General features: G+C 34.1%; 3 protein-coding genes and 1 pseudogene across 3 annotated transcripts; all 4 read left to right on the top strand.

Moving 5' to 3' along the window:
* Positions 1-4225: 4225 nt before the first annotated feature.
* Positions 4226-6381, top strand: LOC116136638 (chlorophyllase-2, chloroplastic). The gene is made up of 2 exons (XM_031422309.1): positions 4226-4574; positions 5595-6381. Exons 1-2 carry the CDS (start codon positions 4314-4316, stop codon positions 6267-6269), a joined length of 936 nt encoding a protein of 311 aa, XP_031278169.1. The 5' UTR covers positions 4226-4313; the 3' UTR covers positions 6270-6381.
* A 2657-nt stretch (positions 6382-9038) lies between these two features.
* LOC116136636 (leucine-rich repeat extensin-like protein 6) lies at positions 9039-10611 on the top strand. The gene has a single exon (XM_031422307.1). It carries the CDS (start codon positions 9099-9101, stop codon positions 10278-10280), a length of 1182 nt encoding a protein of 393 aa, XP_031278167.1. The 5' UTR covers positions 9039-9098; the 3' UTR covers positions 10281-10611.
* Positions 10612-13955: 3344 nt separating this feature from the next.
* LOC116136542 lies at positions 13956-15298 on the top strand (annotated as a pseudogene).
* Positions 15299-17152: 1854 nt separating this feature from the next.
* On the top strand, positions 17153-19481 carry LOC116136513 (40S ribosomal protein S3a). The gene is made up of 7 exons (XM_031422207.1): positions 17153-17235; positions 17344-17391; positions 17493-17598; positions 18148-18285; positions 18381-18566; positions 18714-18914; positions 19163-19481. Exons 1-7 carry the CDS (start codon positions 17225-17227, stop codon positions 19256-19258), a joined length of 786 nt encoding a protein of 261 aa, XP_031278067.1. The 5' UTR covers positions 17153-17224; the 3' UTR covers positions 19259-19481.

Here is a 19481-nt window from a genome sequence, read left to right as displayed (position 1 = left end):
AAAACTGAAGCAACAAATGTGGATCATTAATCTTTAAAACTGACTTGTATTTAATGAAAATCAATTATCAACGTTAGATAAGTAACGTTGGTGAACGTAAGTTTCACAGTTTGTTCACTAACCAATACTGAATTTATATTTTCTTTTTTATTACATTACAATTAAACTTCAAATTTAAATTTTAACAAGAACTTTTAACTTAAATAAAAAATCAAATTTTTTTCTTTTTTTCTTTTTTGGTTTGATGTGGGATAGAAAATAGGATAACGCTTAGTTTGACAAAGTAAATAAGACAAACATCAAAATATATGAAGTAGAGTTAGAGTAAATAAATAAAACATAAAAACATTCTTCCTAAAATATAAATAAAACGAAAAGAAAACAAATTAAAATGTAAAATAACTATTAAAAAAAAGTATCTTATTAAGAAAACCGATATTCATTTCCTAATTCATAAATTAAATATGATAAGTACATAAATGGAATTTCTTAATTTTCTTTTATTTATTTATTTTTATTAATACAATATAAAATTTAATATTAATTTTGTATTCATGTATAGAAATATATTGGACCATAGTGAACATTAAATCATTATCCTCTACTCTTAGTAAATGCCTTCTGTTTTTGAGGTAGAAGTAGTGCTAAGTTTGGGCTACAAACTTCAAAACATGTTCTTCAAACAAAACGGCCGTGCATTTAGCCATGGTCAACCTATAATTAGAATGTAGACAAATCTTTTCAGGCCCATAACAAAAATAAAAAAAGCGTGGTCTTACTTAAGTCCCAATAAGTCCTAAAATCAATTAAATTTTAATTTATGCCAAATTTTAACTTTTTTTTTTTTTTTTTAAAATAATTAAGATATCCCATCAGCTTATGCACACTTTGACTAATCCTAAGGGGGAACTATCTCATTGTATGACCCCCCAAGTAGATCATGGGCAAATATATTATTTTTCTGTCCAGTAGGGAATCGAACATAAGACTGTGAGCTCTACCTATTTGCAACCCTTTTGGTTTCGTCCTTATTGTTGGGCTAACCATGGGTGGGTTTCAAAATTAAACTTTTTTCGTAATCCTTTTCAATTTCTCTAATTTCATAATCTGTTTTAACTTCTCTTATTTTCCAAAAACTTATGATTTATAAATAGTTATGAAAACCCATAAAAATAAACCAAACAAAGATTGGAAAGAACACTTATTGCCATGATTTTGCAAATAATATAATATGCAAGAACTGAATATGCTGAATCAAATAATTTAACATAAAATTATTAAATATAGCCACATCAAGTACTGCTTCTATCCATTTACACAGAAATGGTGTTCTCTGGAAAAAGAAACAATGTGTTAAATATAATAATAATACTATATTTACAAACAAATCTTAATTTGCTACAAAGTGAGGTGGCATTACTCTAAATATTAAGAAGTGATGAGTGACGTGGCCTTTCTCCTTTGTATATGTTTATAGTATTGCAGAGTATGGAGTCAGTGCCTTACCGTTACTGATTGAATTAAAAATTAGAATCACGTCGTCCACTCGTTGTGGGGTATAAAAGTTTTGAACGTGGAGGGGCACCCGACTATATAGGATCATACAAAATGACGTCATATAATTTATTATCATTTAATCTATATGTATTAAATTGATTTTTATATTAATTCATCACACATCACATTGTAGAAAAGATTTTTTATAGAACATAAGTATAGTATTATTCATAAAGTTTACAAAGACAAATTTTGTGTACCTCCCTTAAACGTTTCCTTTAAAATCAAAAGACACCATTTTTCTCTTTTGTAAACACCTTTATTTTACAGAAATCTCCCAAAACTACTACCAGAGGGGTCTCAAATCTTAACTTTTATAAACATTACAATATATGTATGTTTTTAATGATTAAGAAAAAACAAAGTTCCCTGCAAAATATCAAAGACTCTGTTTTTTCTTATGATTAGAGGTGTTCAGACCAGTTTACAAATATGACACACCTCAACTAATTCTTTGGGTCTTCGAAATTACCGACCGAGTAAGAACTCTAATAGTTACCCTTATTAGTAACCAAGGAGGGACTTGAACTCATGACTTTTTCAGTAATACATTCAAGAGTCCCCAAGGACGTAGCCAGAAAATTTAGTGAGTGGGTTCAAAACATTTAAGTTAGTAAATTTACAAGAAAATTTGGTGGGGTTAATATGAATTTAAGTAAAGTTAAAATTGTAAATATTATAAAATATAAAGCTTTTTATGATTTTTTTTTTCAAAGTTCGGCGAGTTCAATATTAATTTAAGTGTGATCAAAATTGTAAATTTTGTAAAACATAAGGACTTTTTTGCTCTTTTTAAAAAGTTGAATGGATTCAATTGAATTCACATCTTTATATATGAGTACGTATCTAAGAGTCTCTATCGAATCACTCCGTCAGGCTAATTATGACTCCCTTCTAAAAGAAGAAAGAAGAAAAAGTCATTTGAATTTTGTCTTCTCAGTCCAAAATCAGAGAAACTCTTTTAATTTTCATTGGTTGCATTAATCTATAAAAAGGGTGACTATAATGAAATTACAGTATAAAGTTGATTGATATTTATTGAATCATGGGATGCAGTCCCTACATGCCCAGCCCAACCCAAAGTAGTGGGTCAGGGTCTGACCCCTAATTTCCTTCATTTGGAATGAGATTACAGTATAAAGTTTATTGATATTTATTGAAGTGGAAGGACACTCAGAACAGTGTTTTCTTCTTTCTCAAAATTTCTGATCTTGGGTTTAGGGATGTGTTAGTTTTATATGTTGGTGCATGGAAGTTTCGTGATACCAACAAGACCTCATCATTTCACATAATTTTCTTTTGTTTTGTGACTTTGGTGTTCAAGTTAACTTACATACACTTCAACTAATTTTCAATATCTTAAAATTAAGGGTCAAATAAATCTCCAGTGGCCACCCCTATTAACAACCGAAGTAAATCAAACTCAAAACCTCTTGGATAATACCCTAAGAATCCTTATTTAGCCACTCGTCCACCCAAGGGTGATTGAGACCTTATCATTCTTTTGGTTCGTTTGTTCACTAATTAGTACTGAATTTATATTTCCTTTTTTATTATATTACGATTAAACTTCTTAATGTAAATTTTAACAATAACTTTTAACTTAAATTAAAATTTTTTTTTTTATTTGATGTGGGACAGAAAATATGATAACGCTTAGTTTGACAAAGTAAATGAGACAAACATCAAAATATATGAAGTAGACTTAGAGTAAATAAATAAAACATAATAATAATCTTCCTAAAATATAAATAAAACGAAAAGAAAACAAATTAAAATGTAAAATAAATATTACAAAAAAGTATCTTATTAAGAAAACCAATATTCATTTCCTAATTCATCAGTTAAATATGATAAGTACATAAATGGAATTTCTTCATTTTTCCATGGTCAACCTATAATTAGAATGTAGACAAATCTTTTCAGGCCCATAACAAAAATAAAAAAAGCGTGGTCTTACTTAAGTCCCAATAAGTCCTAAAATCAATTAAATTTTAATTTATTCCAAATTTTAACTTTTTTTTTTTAATAATTAAGATATTCAGACCAGTTTACGCACATCCCGACTAATCCTAAGGGGAAATTATCCCGCTATATAGCCCCTTAGGTAGATCATGGGCAAAGATACTACATTTCCGTCCAGTAGAGAATCGAACATGAGATTGTGGGTTCTATCCCTTTGCAACCCCTTTGGTTTCACCCATACCGTTAGACTACCCATTGGTGGGTTTCCAAAATTAAAACTTTTTCCTAATCCTTTTCAATTTCTCTAATTTCATAATCTGTTTTAACTTCTCTAATTTTCTAAAAACTTATGATTTAGAAATAGTTATGAAAACCATAAAAATAAACCAAACCAAGATTGGAAAGAACATTTATTGCCATGATTTTGCAAATAATATAATAAGTAAGAACTGAATATGCTGAATCAAATAATTTAACACAAAATTATTAATAATTTAATGGAAATAAGCAAAGATAAAAGGTTTTGAAAAAAAAAATTAGAATTTAGAAAGTTTATAGAATTGATTTAGTAAATAAACCAGAAACGGAAAAACATGAATACACTAATTTTGTTTTTGGTAAAGTTAATGTAAACATATCCGATAAATCTAAGCCACTTGTCTTCTTAGCAACGCTATGACTGTAAACACCACAAAAGGAACTTATACTAGTAGAGACATCAAGTCAGTGTTTAGAGAAACCAGCAACTGAAACTCAGTTCAGGCTTCAGTGGTGGAGAGCTTAAGAGAATCATGTCGTCTTCTTCAACAAATGTTTTTGAGATTGGAAAATACGCAACCACTCTTCATAGATTTGAACCTGCTGGAACTTGCAACACAAATTGTACATCAACACCTGTTCCACCACCAAAGCCGCTTTTGATTGCTACGCCCACTGATGCTGGAGACTTCCCACTTCTTTTATTTCTTCATGGCTATCTTCTGTACAACTCCTTCTACTCTCAGCTTATCCAACATGTTGCTTCTCATGGCTTCATTGTCATTGCTCCTCAGGTAAACTTTTTTAATGTCATATTTAGATTGCATAACTGTCACTTTTTTTGCCATACTTTTGCTTATTGTTGCATGACTATTTATCGTTGCTGATTCTGAAAAAGTTTGTACTTATAGTTTTACTTATAGAAATGCTCATATTGCTATTGATATTCTAATTTAAAGTGGTTCATTGTGTAGAGGGAAGTTCATAATTTTTTAGAGCTTCTTCTGGATGAATTTGAACTTTTGGGATCACTTCTAAGTTAATAGTGTGAAAGCCTATTCACCAAAAAAAAATTGGGTTGGAAAGTGGAAGTTTCATATTTTAATATTTAATTAATTAAATTAATAAACTGTAATACAGGGTTAGTTGGTTCTGGTCTTTGTTTGCCTGTGAGAAATTTAGCCCCAGAAAGGAGAAGAGCGTGTCAAAGTAGCTAGAAGAGATAAAATTCAATCCATTATTTAAAATCATGGGAGCTGAACTTTTTACATCAAGAAGACACAGTCTATTTGAACTAAGCAAATAATTTCAATTCGTACACCATCTCAATTGTCTTGTTTATTGTTGATACCAAGTTTGTTAATGTGTCGACGGCTGACCCACCCTGATACTATTACTGTGTGCATGAACTAAAGGTTCCATTTCCTTATCAAAATACTTCAGTACCTATTTAATTATTTTTGTTCACGAAGATCCACAGTGCATATGATTCTCTTTGTTATTTTAGGCAATAAGAGTGGTACTATCAGTGAAATTATTTGGTGTTTAGCATTCAGATATCAGGAAAACTGATGATCAGTGCACACAATGCATTGTTCTGTTTTTAGTTTGTTGTTAGCTAAAGTAGTCAAATATTTATGAGAAGGAAAAACTAAACATGAAAAACGAATTACTTGTTTCAATGATACATAAATTTGATAATCATGTATGGCAGTCCAGGCCAAATTAGAGAAATGTGCTAAAAGAGGAGATATTGAAAAGTAAAGCTATATCCCATTTGGCTTATGGTGTATTTTGTTCTTTGCAATCAACAGTTATACGATGTGGCCGGAGCAGATGCAACTGGTGAGATTAAATCTGCAGCTGCAACAACAAATTGGTTATCAGAAGGACTCCATGGTCTGCTTCCACCCAATGTTAAGGCAAATCTAAGCAAGCTAGGCCTTGCTGGTCATAGTCGTGGAGGCAAAACTGCCTTTGCTCTTGCTCTTATGAAAGCGTCCACCACTTTAAAATTTTTGGCCTTAATAGGTGTGGACCCAGTCGATGGAATGGACAAAGGGAAACAAACTCCTCCACCGGTGTTGACATATGTTCCTCATTCCTTTGATCTTGATATGGCGGTGATGGTGATTGGTTCAGGCTTAGGTGAAGTAAAAAGAAATCCACTATTCCCTCCTTGTGCTCCTAAGGGAGTTAACCATGAAGACTTTTTCAATGAATGTCAAAAACCGGCTTGTCATTTTGTGGTTAAGGACTATGGTCATCTTGATATGTTAGATGATGATACCAAGGGAATCCGAGGGAAAGCTACATATTGTCTTTGTAAGAATGGCAAGTCCAGGGAACCCATGAGAATGTTTACTGCAGGAATTATTGTTGCTTTTATGAGAGCTTATTTGGATGGGGATTTCAGTGACTTAATGTCCATAAGAGATGGGCATGCAGCTTTACCTGTGGAGTTCCAAACTGTCGAATTTCTAGAGTGAAACTCAAATGGTTTGATGACAGTACAGGAGTTTCAATACAACTATACAACTTGAATTTGTTCTGTTTTGATCTTATTATGACAATAATGAAGACTTTTGTTTATGTTTGAAATTCTATGATGAAACTTTAGTTGAGTTTGCTGCTTTTTGAAGGATCCCTTGTTGTGACTAAAGGATCACCTTGAAGCCGCCTCGAATTATTGGTAATCAAAGGGAGTATGTGAAGAAATCCTGAACCAAACTTTTAGATATTATTATAAAAGGTCTTTAGATTGCTTGACATTAAAACTTGGTTGGTGGACTTATTGTCATTAAATTATAAATTTAGATTACTCATTTTCTAGAAGAAAGAGTAAGCATTAAGGTTGTGCTCTAAATTGACTTGGTAAAAAGTTAAAACCACCATAAAAAAAAAAAAAAAAAAAAAAAAAAAAAAAATCACAAGAGATAGTACCCCTTCAACACAAAGTGGTAACAAAATATTAAATCTTCTTCTCTTCTTTCCAACCACTCCAATTAGCAAGACCTGGTTAGCACTTAATTAAACAAAACTCTGTGTTAACTACCAAATCTACGCGTTAGACAGTAATATCTCTAACCAATCAATTAAAATGTCCTTTTATTTTAGTGTCTTTTTAGATGCAATCTAAAGAATATATTTCTTTTTCAGCTGGTGTGCGTGGTCTATGCTTCTGGTTTTGAACAGTTCTGAAGACGGTGATTTATTCTCGAGTTAGGTATATTGACTTCAGGGACACTTCATTCTAGAAACCATTACGCAAAAATTTTAAATTTGTGTAGCAGATGGTAAAAGAGCAGAGTATACATGGTTTTTGAGTTCGAATTCCCATAATTCTAATAGGGGTGGCCAGGAATTTGTATGCTAGTGTTGTTCAGGGTTCAAAATGATTAATTGAGATGAGGTAAGCTGGTTCGAACACTCTCGGTCATTAAAAAAAAATGCATTATGACCTCATGATGTATGTTTTGTACGTTCCATCAACAAACTTGCATGGGACGTCAGACAGATCATTCTCATTGCTTGAATTCATTGGCTTTTTCTTACAGAATTCCAAGAAATCTGCTTGCTGATTTGATGTTGTAACTTATGACACCATGATTTGGCTCTAGCTTTCTTAGGAATTTTTAATGGATCTTACTTACCATTGACGATTTCTGTCTCTATTATTTTAGGTAATTTTTATTTCATCAACCAAACTCGTGGTGCTTGACTTCAGATTGCTCTTTCTCTTTTTTTTTTTTTTTTTTTTGCATATTTAATATGCTTTCTTGCTCCATAAAATTTCCATATTTTCTATTTCAAGCATGTGTGGCATGCATGCAACCAACACTTTATGTTATTTGACTTTTAATAAACAATCTCTCTCTCTATCTGAAGTTGTGGCCTGCAGGTTGCATTAAACTAAAATCTGTATTCACACCACAAGAAAAATGGAAGAAAAAAAAAATCCGTGGAAATGAATTTTAGTTGTGGCAGCCTCAATGGACCGAGACAACTAAAAGTCTTGCCAACTCTTTAAACCCACCTGCTCTACCGTGTGATAATCAAAATTCTTCAACCTGGAGAAAATCCAGTGTCTCATTCCTGTTTCACACCATGGCGGTGATATAACAAATGTGATTTCAACATTGAAAATTACCAGTAGTTTTGACTTTTGAGTCCCTCCTTTCAACTCTTCATTGATCTTATCTTGCTCTATTTCTGCTAACATAATTTATGGTTTCTTGATATGTTTAACAACATTTACTCAGTAAATGTGGGCAGAATGTTATGTCAATGTCCATATAATTGATTAATGTTCAAGATACTGTTTGAGTGGTGACTAGCATTTTAATTTTTTAATTGTTTTTTCTGGGATTTCCAACCACCAAGATTTTATACCCATTCATAATCTTATATGGTAAGCAGCCTTGTGTAAATCCATCCAGCCAGGAACTAGATTACAAATTCCTTGTAAAATGACCAAGCTCCGTAGAAGGCAATTGCTTAACAAACTGATTAAATTTGATACACTGACAAGAAATGTGACATTCAATTTCACTGTCAAACTGATAAACATCAAATTATGGCTAACAAAAATTTACTTCTGATACAAGGTTTCCATTTTATATGTATAAAACCTTTCACATCTGGAACTTGGTCCCATAGAAATTCCAGAACTGCAAGAAATCAATCAATCAAGTATACCATTTCAGTAGCCTTTGTTACTAGACTTGATCTGAGAACTTGTCCTGCCAGTGCCACCCATTTGGTAAATAGCCCCATTTTGCAGTCTCATCTTATAATTTAATAGTTAACTCAAGGGATTAAAGCCAAAAAAAGAAAAAAAAAAGTACATTACCCCGCGTTTTTGTTGAGATAACACACCAGTTTCCCTCCAACAGCCAACTATATGTCCCCCTTCCAAGAAGTTGAAAGCCTAATTTTTTTTTGTTGATTACAACTTGCTATCATATTTACCCATCTCTGCCCTGCCTACCATGCCGGTACATTTTCATTTACGCAACAAAATGAAAACCCACCTAAAAATATACTTAGGACATGTAATAATACTACTTAAGTTCTTATTAAAGAAGTCAAAATGAAGGTTAAAACCTCACTATAATCCACTTATATTGACAAACAAATAATGATGATGTTATAGTCAAGGTTTTAAATACTTTATGCTTTTTAAATTACTGGTTATTTACACCCTCCAATCTTGTTAAGAGTTGTGTCAATTCTATATATATATCTTGATGATTATCTCCTTAATCAACCATTTTAGTCACATTTTAAACATCAGTGATGGCATAACTTTCTTCAGAATGAAGAACCCTTGTCTCAGTCTAGCCCTTTGGGGCTTTCTCACTATCATTTTCCTCTTCTCTAAATCATCTCAGCAGGCTGTAGCCCCTACTACTCTTCCCACACCAAATCCTAGACTCTATTTGGCTTTCTTTGCCCTCAAAGCTTGGAAACATGCCATCACTTCTGACCCCAACAGCTTCACCACAGACTGGTTTGGTCCTCATGTGTGCAATTACACCGGCGTTTACTGTGCACCAGCCCCAGATGACAATCTCACCGTAACAGTCGCCGGAATAGACTTAAACCACGGGAACATATCCGGTTACTTGCCAGACGAGCTAGGCCTCCTCACAGACCTTGCTGTCTTCCACATAAACTCAAATCGTTTTTGCGGTAGTGTACCTGAAACCTTCAAAAAGTTGAAACTTCTTTACGAGCTTGATATTAGCAACAATAACTTCAGTGGTCAGTTTCCTTCTGTTGTTCTTTCTTTACCTTCACTCAAGTTTCTCGACATCAGGTATAATCAATTCAGTGGTGTTATCCCCTCAGCCATTTTTGATTTAACACTTGATGCATTGTTCATCAACAATAACAACTTTCAATCATCTTTACCACAGAATCTTGGGAACTCTAATGTATCAGTGCTTGTCTTGGCAAACAATAACTTAAACGGTTGCATACCGTCGAGTTTGACAAAAATGGCAGGGACCCTTCATGAAATCATTCTCATAAATATGAGTTTGACGGGTTGTTTGCAACAAGATTTGGGGGCGTTCAAAGAAGTGACAGTCTTTGATGTCAGCTTTAACAACTTGGTTGGGTCGCTACCAGAATCCATAGGAGAAATGAAGAAATTGAAGCAGCTAAATGTAGCTCATAATAAGCTATCTGGTTATATTCCAGAGAGCATTTGCTTATTGCCCCAGTTGGAAAATTTCACATACTCTTATAATTACTTCTATGGCGCCTCACCAGCATGCTTCAAGTTACAGGATAAAGATGACCAGAAGAATTGCATTATTGATAGGCCAAACCAGCGAACAATTGAGGAATGTAAGTCATTCTATTCCTTTCCTATTGATTGTGCTGCAACTGGTTGCTCAGCAAGTCCACCTCCTCCTCCTCTTCCATCACCACCTCCACCTCCACCACCACGGCCAACAAAGTCACCAAAGCATCATCCACGTCATCCATGATCAACATAAGGATAAGAGGGTGGCCGCCACAGAACAATAATTCTTTCTTTAATGATGCTGATATATTAATTTACTAGTTTGAAACAGAATATAGGGAGGGGATATTGATTTGATTTTAGCTTTTTTCCTTTTTTTTTTTTTTTTTTTGAAGATTAGCTATCCAAGATCCAACCTGTTCTCATAAACTATATGCATAGTTGAAAGAACAGAAAAATATGATGCATGCCACAATGTTTTAATTAATAAAGCACTGTTAACCCATGAATGATTATTGTCAGTGGTCTGTGATTGTGATATGCCATTAATTACTTGTAATTGTGCGGTTGTGAATTCATTTCAGTTGAATTGTGCTACAAATAAACGTCAATCTGTTTTCTTTTTTCTTCCATAAACGTGGTGAAGACAGCAAACATATAATAGAATATGGAAGAGTATCATTTGGAAATTAATGAGAGAAAGAGATAGGAAGAAAACATAATCCGAGTACGATAGTGAAGGGGAAATTTCTTATTCTCTATGAAAAAGTCTCAAAAGCATCACGTTGCAAATCTCAGAAGGACCACTTTTCAGCTTTTTAGTTAATTGAAAATTTCTTCAGTTGGTTGTGTGTGAAATCATGAGAGAGAACAAGTGCTACAAATTGTGAAGTCTCTGCATGATGTTGAGAAAAGACTAATACTAATAAAGTAAATGAATGTTTCAAATACTGAAATGCAAAACTTAATTTTATTGGTTTAGGGAATCAATAATTTTAATTCGATAGAGACTCTTGGATATATACTATTCAAGAGATCCTGAGTTTGAGTCCCTCCTCGGTTACTAATAAGAGTAAGTTCGATAGGAACTTTTGGGTGTATTACTACTCAAGAGATTCTGAGATCGAATCCATTCTCGATTGTTAATATAGGTAGCCACTAGGGGTGTTCAGTTTCGGGTACCCTACATTTTTTGAAGGAATTGGAACCAGAACCGAAATCGACGGTTCTGATTCCTAGGTACCTAGAACCAGAACCTGTAACAACGGTTCCGGTTTCGGTTCTGGGTACCCTGTAAAATTACCATGACCTCAAAAGTTTTTAAAATGGTAAAAAAAACCCTTAAAAACTTACAAATACCCCCCACCTGGCACTTGTTAACAAAAACAAAATTATAAATTCAAAATTACAAACTCCGTTATTTTGCAAAGGTAGATTCTCAAAAGTCAAACCAACTTACTTTAAATGTTATGAAATATAAATATAAATGTATTCACATTGCTTTTTCTACAAAAGTTTTTATTAACCCTCCTACTCTTTAATTTTATTTTATATTAGTCTCAATTCCTAGTTCTAGTTTCTGTTCCTAACTATAGGAACCAGAACTGCATAGTAACAGTTCCAAAAATTTGGAACCGGAACCTACCAGTTGACGGCCGATTCCGGGTAGGAACCGGAACCAAACCCCAAGTACCCGCCGGTTCCAGTTCTAATCGGTTCTTTTGAACACCCCTAGTAGCCACTGAAGTTCTTACCTGATTGATAATTCTAAGTTTCAGACTCTCAAAGAATTAGTTGAGATATGCGTAAACTGCATGAACACACCTGGTGATAAAATAAAAAAAATAAAAAAAAAATCAATAATTTCATACAAGATTCTTCTTAATACAAACTGGTCAACTATTAAACTAATATTTTACATTAAATCAATTATTGATTACAAAATTACGCTAAAAAGTTGTGGTACATTAATGGTTTGACCAATATATGAATTTATAGTGTTTTTTAATTTTTTTGAATATATCAACTTTAATGCAATTGTTTTACGAATAAAGTATAAAGTATAAACATCAATATCATGGCATACTGCGATTTTTTTATATACATGCAACCGTTCAACCTTGGTCCTGTAGAATTTCTACTAATGCAATCTAGTATTTATACATACCTCAATTTACTTATAGCGTCCATTGAATTAATTTTGTGATGTGAATATTTATGAATAATACTAATTATATCCGTAGTATTTACTATTTGAATATGAAAAAAAAAAAAAGTATTATATGTAGAGTTAGATTGACCCTAAGCTTTGATTCATAACAAATATTTACTGCTATTAGGTTTTAGGTGCAAATAAAGAGTAAATGACTTTTCCCACCCAAATATTGTTAATGACACTTTCACACCCATAGAGTTTTAAAATATACTTTTTATCTAAATTTATATTTGTTTTCGTTTTCAGCATTGTTGCGACGCACCACCACATTCTCTTATTCAATCATTATTCACCAAAACCCTTCAAACCCTACTTTCGCCGACCCTGGCAATCATCGAAAATCGAGCAATGAAAGTTTGTGCACTGCCCCTTCCAAGTCAAATTTCGATCAATTCCAACCACCAAAACAAACCTTCCTCACCAAAAGGCTCTCGACCTCTCCTCTTCAAAAACTCTAATAGTCTGGACTGAGCTTGATCTCTATTTGCTGTCAGAATATAATTTGAGTTTAAAATGATATTTTAAAAGTCTGTGGGTGGAAAAGTGTCTCAAACCATTATTTGGGTGGAAAAATTTGTTAACTCTAAATAAATATGGAGAACACTTCAATAAATACTCAATAACTCACAATAGTGTAAGTTCTAAGACTTATTAATGGTTTCACTAACACCATGAGGATTTTTGTTATTTCAAACTCTAGGGTTTAACATTATAATATAAAATTTATTAATTAATGTAGATCGGAGATACCAGAAGCCCAAACCATAATTGATTGGGCCCATGCCCCCAAATCGGAGTTGGACCTTACAATAAACCCAAAAGCTTATTCAACTAGGCTTTATTTTATATAATATCAGAGTAAATTATTAATTTTATATTTTTTTGTAAATTATATGCAATTAATTCAAAATGAAACTAGGGCGGAATGGCCCGGTTCTCGGGTAGCAAAAACCGAAGACTAATGTTGAATTGAACCCGGTGTTTGGAAGGGCTTTGTCATAAAATTTAATATTATTCCATAGTTTTGCTACATCAATGTCACGATCTTTTAGTCTTTTTCTAAGTCTATAACCCAATATTTTTCCATAAATCGGTTAAATAAGTCTACTCTATTACGCCCCACTAAGAAAGTCTCAGTAATATATCATATATTATATTACCCCCCATACTCTATATTAAAATATGTCACATTGCTTTAAATAACACTAGTGGATTGAAGAGAAAATAAATAAATTCATAGACATAGTTTTTACAGATAATTATATGTTGTCTAACTCTTTTTTTTCCTCGTTTAGGCCATAATTGTACTGTACATACAGCATGCCAATACAGCTAATAAAACTCCGCGTTTTTGTTGAGCAACACACCGGTTTCCTTCCACTATCAACCAAACTGAAATGAAAAACCGATAAAACTAACGGGCAAGGACAAAAGGAAGTAACATTCTTGATTAACGAAGTCAAATTCAAAGTTATATCCCGTCTGTAATCCGCTAATATTGCCTCCTTTCTTTAATAATTATCTGATATTTATAGTAAAGTCAAGTTTTGAACCATGAAATAGTAGACCATGCAATTCTTTACGTTTAAAATCACTGATCGCAACGTTTACCTATTTATTCAATGAGTTGTGTAGCCGTCTTCCATATAAATCCTTGATTGATATCTCCTCATCAACAAATTACGCCCCATTTGAACTTCATCTATGGCATCTCCTTGTCAGAATTTCGCCCTTGGGCCATCAATATCATCCACCATCTATTCTTCTTGTCTCTCTACCTTCTTCCCAAGCTTCCAATTCTCCTCCACCGTACAAAATTCCAGACTCTCCAACGCTTACAAAGCCCTCCAGCTTGGAAACATGCCATTTCTCTACCCTCTAAATTTCACCGGCAACTGGTGCGGCCCTGAGGTCTGCAATCATACCGGTGTTTATTGTGCGCCTGCCCCGGATGATCCGGGCACTTTTACGGTTGCCGGAATAGACCTGAACCATGCAAACATTTCAGGATATTTGCCTAAAGAGCTTGGCCTCCTTACGGACTCTCTCTCTTCCATAACTCTAATCGCTTTTGTGGTTCAGTTCCTGATTCGTTCCGTAATATGAAGCTTCTTTATGAGCTTGATATTAGCAATACCAATTCGCCGGTCAGTTTCCTTCGGTTCTCTTTGTTTACCTTCACTCAGGTTTCTTGATATCCGATTCAATGAATTCCAAGGTGATGTCCCCTCAAAACTCTTTGATTTAAAACTTGATGCCTTGTTTATCAACAGCAACAAGTTCCGAACATCCATACCGGAAAACATGTGTAATTCTACTGTTTCTGTTATCGTCTTAGCAAATAATGACTTCAGTGGGACGGCTGCATACCTCCAGTCTGCCGAAAATGGCGCAGACCTCTCAAGAGATTTTGTTCATTAACATGGGTTGACTGGTTGTTGCCGGAAGATGTCGGGTTGTTAAGGAAGTGACAGTGTTTGATGTAGTTTCAACGGGTTGGTTGGCTTTTTACCAGAGTCCATGGGGAAATGAAGAATTGAAGCAGCTGAATGTGGCTCATAATAAATTTTCTGGTCAAATTCCTGAGAGTTTTGCTCACTGCCAAACTTGGAGAATTTCACATTCTCTGATAATTACTTCTGCGGTGAGTCAACGTGTCTCAAATTGCCTAAAGATGACCACGAAGAATTGCATTCCTGACAGGCCACTTCAACGATCACCTGAAGAATGTAAGTCATTTTATGCCTATCCTGTCAATTGTGGCCCTTTGGTTGCTCATCCAGAAGTCCTCCACCACCCACCACCTCCACCACCTCCACCTCCACCCTCCCCCCCACCTCCACCTCCACCTCCACCTCCTCCGCCTCCACCACCTCCACCTCCACCACCTCCACCTCCACCTCCACCACCTCCGCCTCCACCACCACCGCCAAGAAGTATCCACCACCTCCGCCTCCACACCACCGCCAAAGGAGTGTTCACCACCACCCTCGCCAGTGAACATTCTCCATGTCAGACACAGAGAGATATATAGGAGAAATATATAGTTCTGTTTTTGTTAATTTATACTTCCCAAATTAAATTGAATAACCAGTCTGTGATGTATTGTATAATTCTGGGTTTGGAGATGAATTTTCAGCGAGGTTTCTTTCCAATGATGATTACTTTTTGAATGTTTTTTTGAGACTGTCATGTCAGCTATACCTACCCATGCATATCATATTCACTCACGGATCAAATAGCAATTATATAAACCTTAATAGAACAGTCCTGGATGGTGCTTGTCACAATTATGAAATCAGATAAAAATTCAAATCCAATTAATTAATTTTTTAATTTAATTAACCACTGGCCAAACATTAACGTACGTCGTCTTCTAATCTATTGACGGAATTATCAAGTATTAGATAAAAAAAAAACATAGAAATAGGTTATGAAAAAAGATTATTAGATAATGATAACTATCCCTCCATAGTCGAATGGTTCGATTTCAAGAGTTCTGAGTTCGAATACCTTTTTAGTTATCAATGAAAATAAACAAAACTCTTATCGACCGATATCTAAGATCTCAGAATATAGTTAAAATATACGTAAACCAGTCCCATCTCCTATCATTAAAAAAAAAAAAAGTTAAGTTTGGATAGTGATGGACTCAGTTGGTGAGTTTGTGAGGGACAGTAAAGAAGAAAGGGAAGGTGTAACTCAATGAAATGGACATTTACTCTTCCTAAGGCACAGATGTTGTGTCACAGCTAATTGTTCCTTTTTCCTTTTTTATCATATCATTATTAGGAAATTTGACTTCAATTTTTTAGTTGGATATGTTTTTTTCATTGAAAATATTTCAAGAAATATATACAGTAACACCAAGGTATGACGGTGGTTGTGTTTCAAGCAGCAATGAAGGTAACGGCATATCCTACATTTTGGGATGGGCAAAAGAAACCCGCCCAATTTACCTAGGTTCCAGCCCTATTTGTCTTTGCCTCGATGAGTTTATAAGAAATTAATAACGAAAATTTTATTACTTCAAAAAATCTAAAAAAAGTTTCAATAACTAGACAAATACTGCAATATTACAATGAATGGTGAAGAAGAGTATTCATAAATTATTGTACAATTTATTGAACGTCTCAAATGTTTTGTTTATCCACGCTTTTTAACCTAATCAAGAAAGTATACGATCTCATTCATTAATCTGATATACAAAATCTTCTATTATACGATCAATCCATCTTGAGATATTAGTATTCAATTGCCAAAAAATTGAACTTGTTGAATTTGATTAGTGAATTTTAGATGATTTTATTTCTATACACCAAATCATACCCATAAATCCTCATTGCTATCGCGATTGACTTGGTTAGGAAGGGTTATAGTGATAAATTTGCTTTATGTTAAGTACATTTGATTAAATACATTCAAGAAAATTTAAGAGATTGGCCTGACGGTCAAGAATATTTATTCTCTTCGATGACTTTTTGAATTCGAACCACTTTGGAGTCATGTACAATATCTATGGCTTTGTAGGATGTTCAATGAACCTGTCCCGGGGATTAATTAAGATACACACATGGTGGCTCGGACACCCGGGTCATCAAACAAAAAAAAAAACATTTAAGAATTATTTTTAATTAATAAATTTTACTTGGAAATAAGATTCACTCAAAAATTTAAGAGGTTCAGTTCAAATAATACTAAACTTATTTATAAATCCATCCCCTTAAATATGATTTAATTACAATCACTCCCCTCGCGGGGCGGGTTTTACTTAATTCACCAAAAGGTACAACTCTCTAAAGCAGAAAGAACCCTCCCAAAGTACAACCCTCCAAAGGAGAAACATATCTACTTAGTGCTATATAAATGCTCAAACCAAAATAGGGTTTTGAGCTTCAAAATACACTCAGAGCCGTCTCCCAGCAGCTGCTGCAGAAAACCCTCAACTCGTTTGCTGCTGCACTCACCCAACCATGGCCGTCGGGTAAACAAACTGAAACTCGCCCCTATCTGTTTCTCGACACAATTACTCATTTGCATGAAGCAAATTCTCTCTTGCTGATTTTTTTTTCGTTGTTTTGGTTTTGTGCAGAAAGAACAAGAGGATTTCTAAGGGAAAGAAGGGAGGAAAGAAGAAGGCGTGAGTATTGTTTGCAACATTTATCTCAATCTACTTTCTCTTCTTTCAGATCCGTCGTTGTCTTCATGTTGTTGATTTCTTATCCTCTGTTCTTGCAACAGGGCGGATCCATTTGCCAAGAAGGATTGGTATGACATCAAAGCTCCATCTGTTTTCAGTAACAGAAACGTTGGCAAGACTCTTGTTACCCGTACTCAGGGTACCAAGGTACTTTTCTTCCTTTTTGTTATGAATTTATATCAGTATTGTTTCCATTTCGTGTCTCGGCCTTAGCACAAAGTGTTTGGAGTGATAGTAATTGTTATTAGTTTATAATGGCTATTGGGTTTTAATGTTGATTGTTTATTGCAACTAGGGTTTTGCTGAACCATTTTCGATTTGTTAGAGTTGATATTGGTTGTGTTGTCTTTTGTTTTGTGTATTGTTAATCTCTTGTTAGAAGTTTGACCTAAAATTGATTTTGAGTGAAATGAAATGTATTCGTTTTGAGTCTTATCATCTAAAGACAATGTTTAATTTGTTAATAGATTGGTCTTAAGTTTTTTATTAGTCTTCATAACTTAGTATAGTTTTTAGTTTAGGCATATGATCTTCTAAGAATATTTTAGTTATGGTGCTGTAACATGCTAAAGAATGCCCTTGTTTCATCTGGTTTTGGTAATGCATGAAGTGCCATTTTTTAATGTGTTGATGTTTGTGTGTAATTATTGTAAATTTAACTACCTAGTTCATGATAACATCTCGTCATTTTGACAGATCGCGTCAGAAGGACTCAAGCATAGAGTTTTTGAGATATCACTAGGAGACCTTCAGGGTGAGGAGGAGCATGCTTACAGAAAAATCAGATTGAGAGCTGAAGATGTTCAAGGAAAGAATGTCCTCACCAATTTCTGGGTATGGTTGATTTTAAATGTTAAAATTTTCCTATGGCTTATCTAATTCATTGTTCCAATGAAATTATCTAAACATTTGCAATTTGATTTATTCAGGGGATGGACTTCACTACAGACAAATTGAGGTCCTTGGTAAAGAAGTGGCAAACGTTGATTGAAGCCTATGTGGATGTCAAAACAACTGACAACTACACCTTGAGGCTGTTCTGTATTGGGTTCACTAAAAGACGTCCAAACCAGGTTAAGAGGACTTGCTATGCACAATCCAGCCAAATTAGACAGGTAACTAACATCTGTACAAAATGTTTTGTGTTTATGTATAACCAGTGTTACAAGTATGTAGGGACTCAAAATTATTGTTAGATGCTGATTTTATATGATTGCGTTGCATTAATGTGAGCAATGTTGATGGTACTCTTGTCTTTTCAGATTCGCCGCAAGATGAGGGAGATCATGGTAGCACAGGCCGCATCTTGCGATCTTAAGGACCTTGTCCAAAAGTTCATTCCTGAAATGATTGGGCGAGAGATAGAGAAGGCAACTTCAAGCATCTATCCCTTGCAAAATGTTTTCATCCGCAAAGTGAAGATACTGAAGGCTCCCAAGTTTGATCTTGGGAAGTTGATGGAGGTAATTTTTCTTGCCCTCTCTGGCTTGCTACATTGTAAAACACCCAGGACCATGCATTTGATGTTTCAAATTCAACTATATTGAAGTTGATTGGTATAAAAGATGGGTACTTAGATTTTTTTGGTTGCAAAGTGATGCACCTGCATTTATTTTAAATAATCCCATTGCATTGTCAGAAAGGACCCATAATTTTTTATATAAAGTTGGTATAATTTTGATTTATGATTTACCTTGTCCGTTCAATTTAGGTTCATGGTGATTATTCAGAGGATGTTGGCGTGAAGATGGAGAGGCCTGCTGAGGAGACAGTGGTCGAAGGTGCTACTGAAGTAATTGGAGCTTAAATGAAGATTCTTTCTCATGTCTTTTAACTATGTTCCAGTTTTAAGAATTTTTGAGCATTTTTATTTGAAAACTTGAATATGTTTTAAGTTGCACATTTGTTCTAGCTGAGATGTTTACAATGGTTGTTATGTTATTTACATGCTTCTGTGCATTAGTGTAGGAGACAATTTTTGGTCCAAACCCCGTTTCAAAGAAAGGTGTAGCCTTATATTTTGTTATTGA

This window comes from Pistacia vera, unplaced genomic scaffold (assembly GCF_008641045.1).
Source record: "Pistacia vera cultivar Batoury unplaced genomic scaffold, PisVer_v2 Contig317, whole genome shotgun sequence".
Lineage (NCBI taxonomy): Eukaryota > Viridiplantae > Streptophyta > Magnoliopsida > Sapindales > Anacardiaceae > Pistacia > Pistacia vera.
This window is presented reverse-complemented; position numbering and strand designations above follow the sequence as displayed.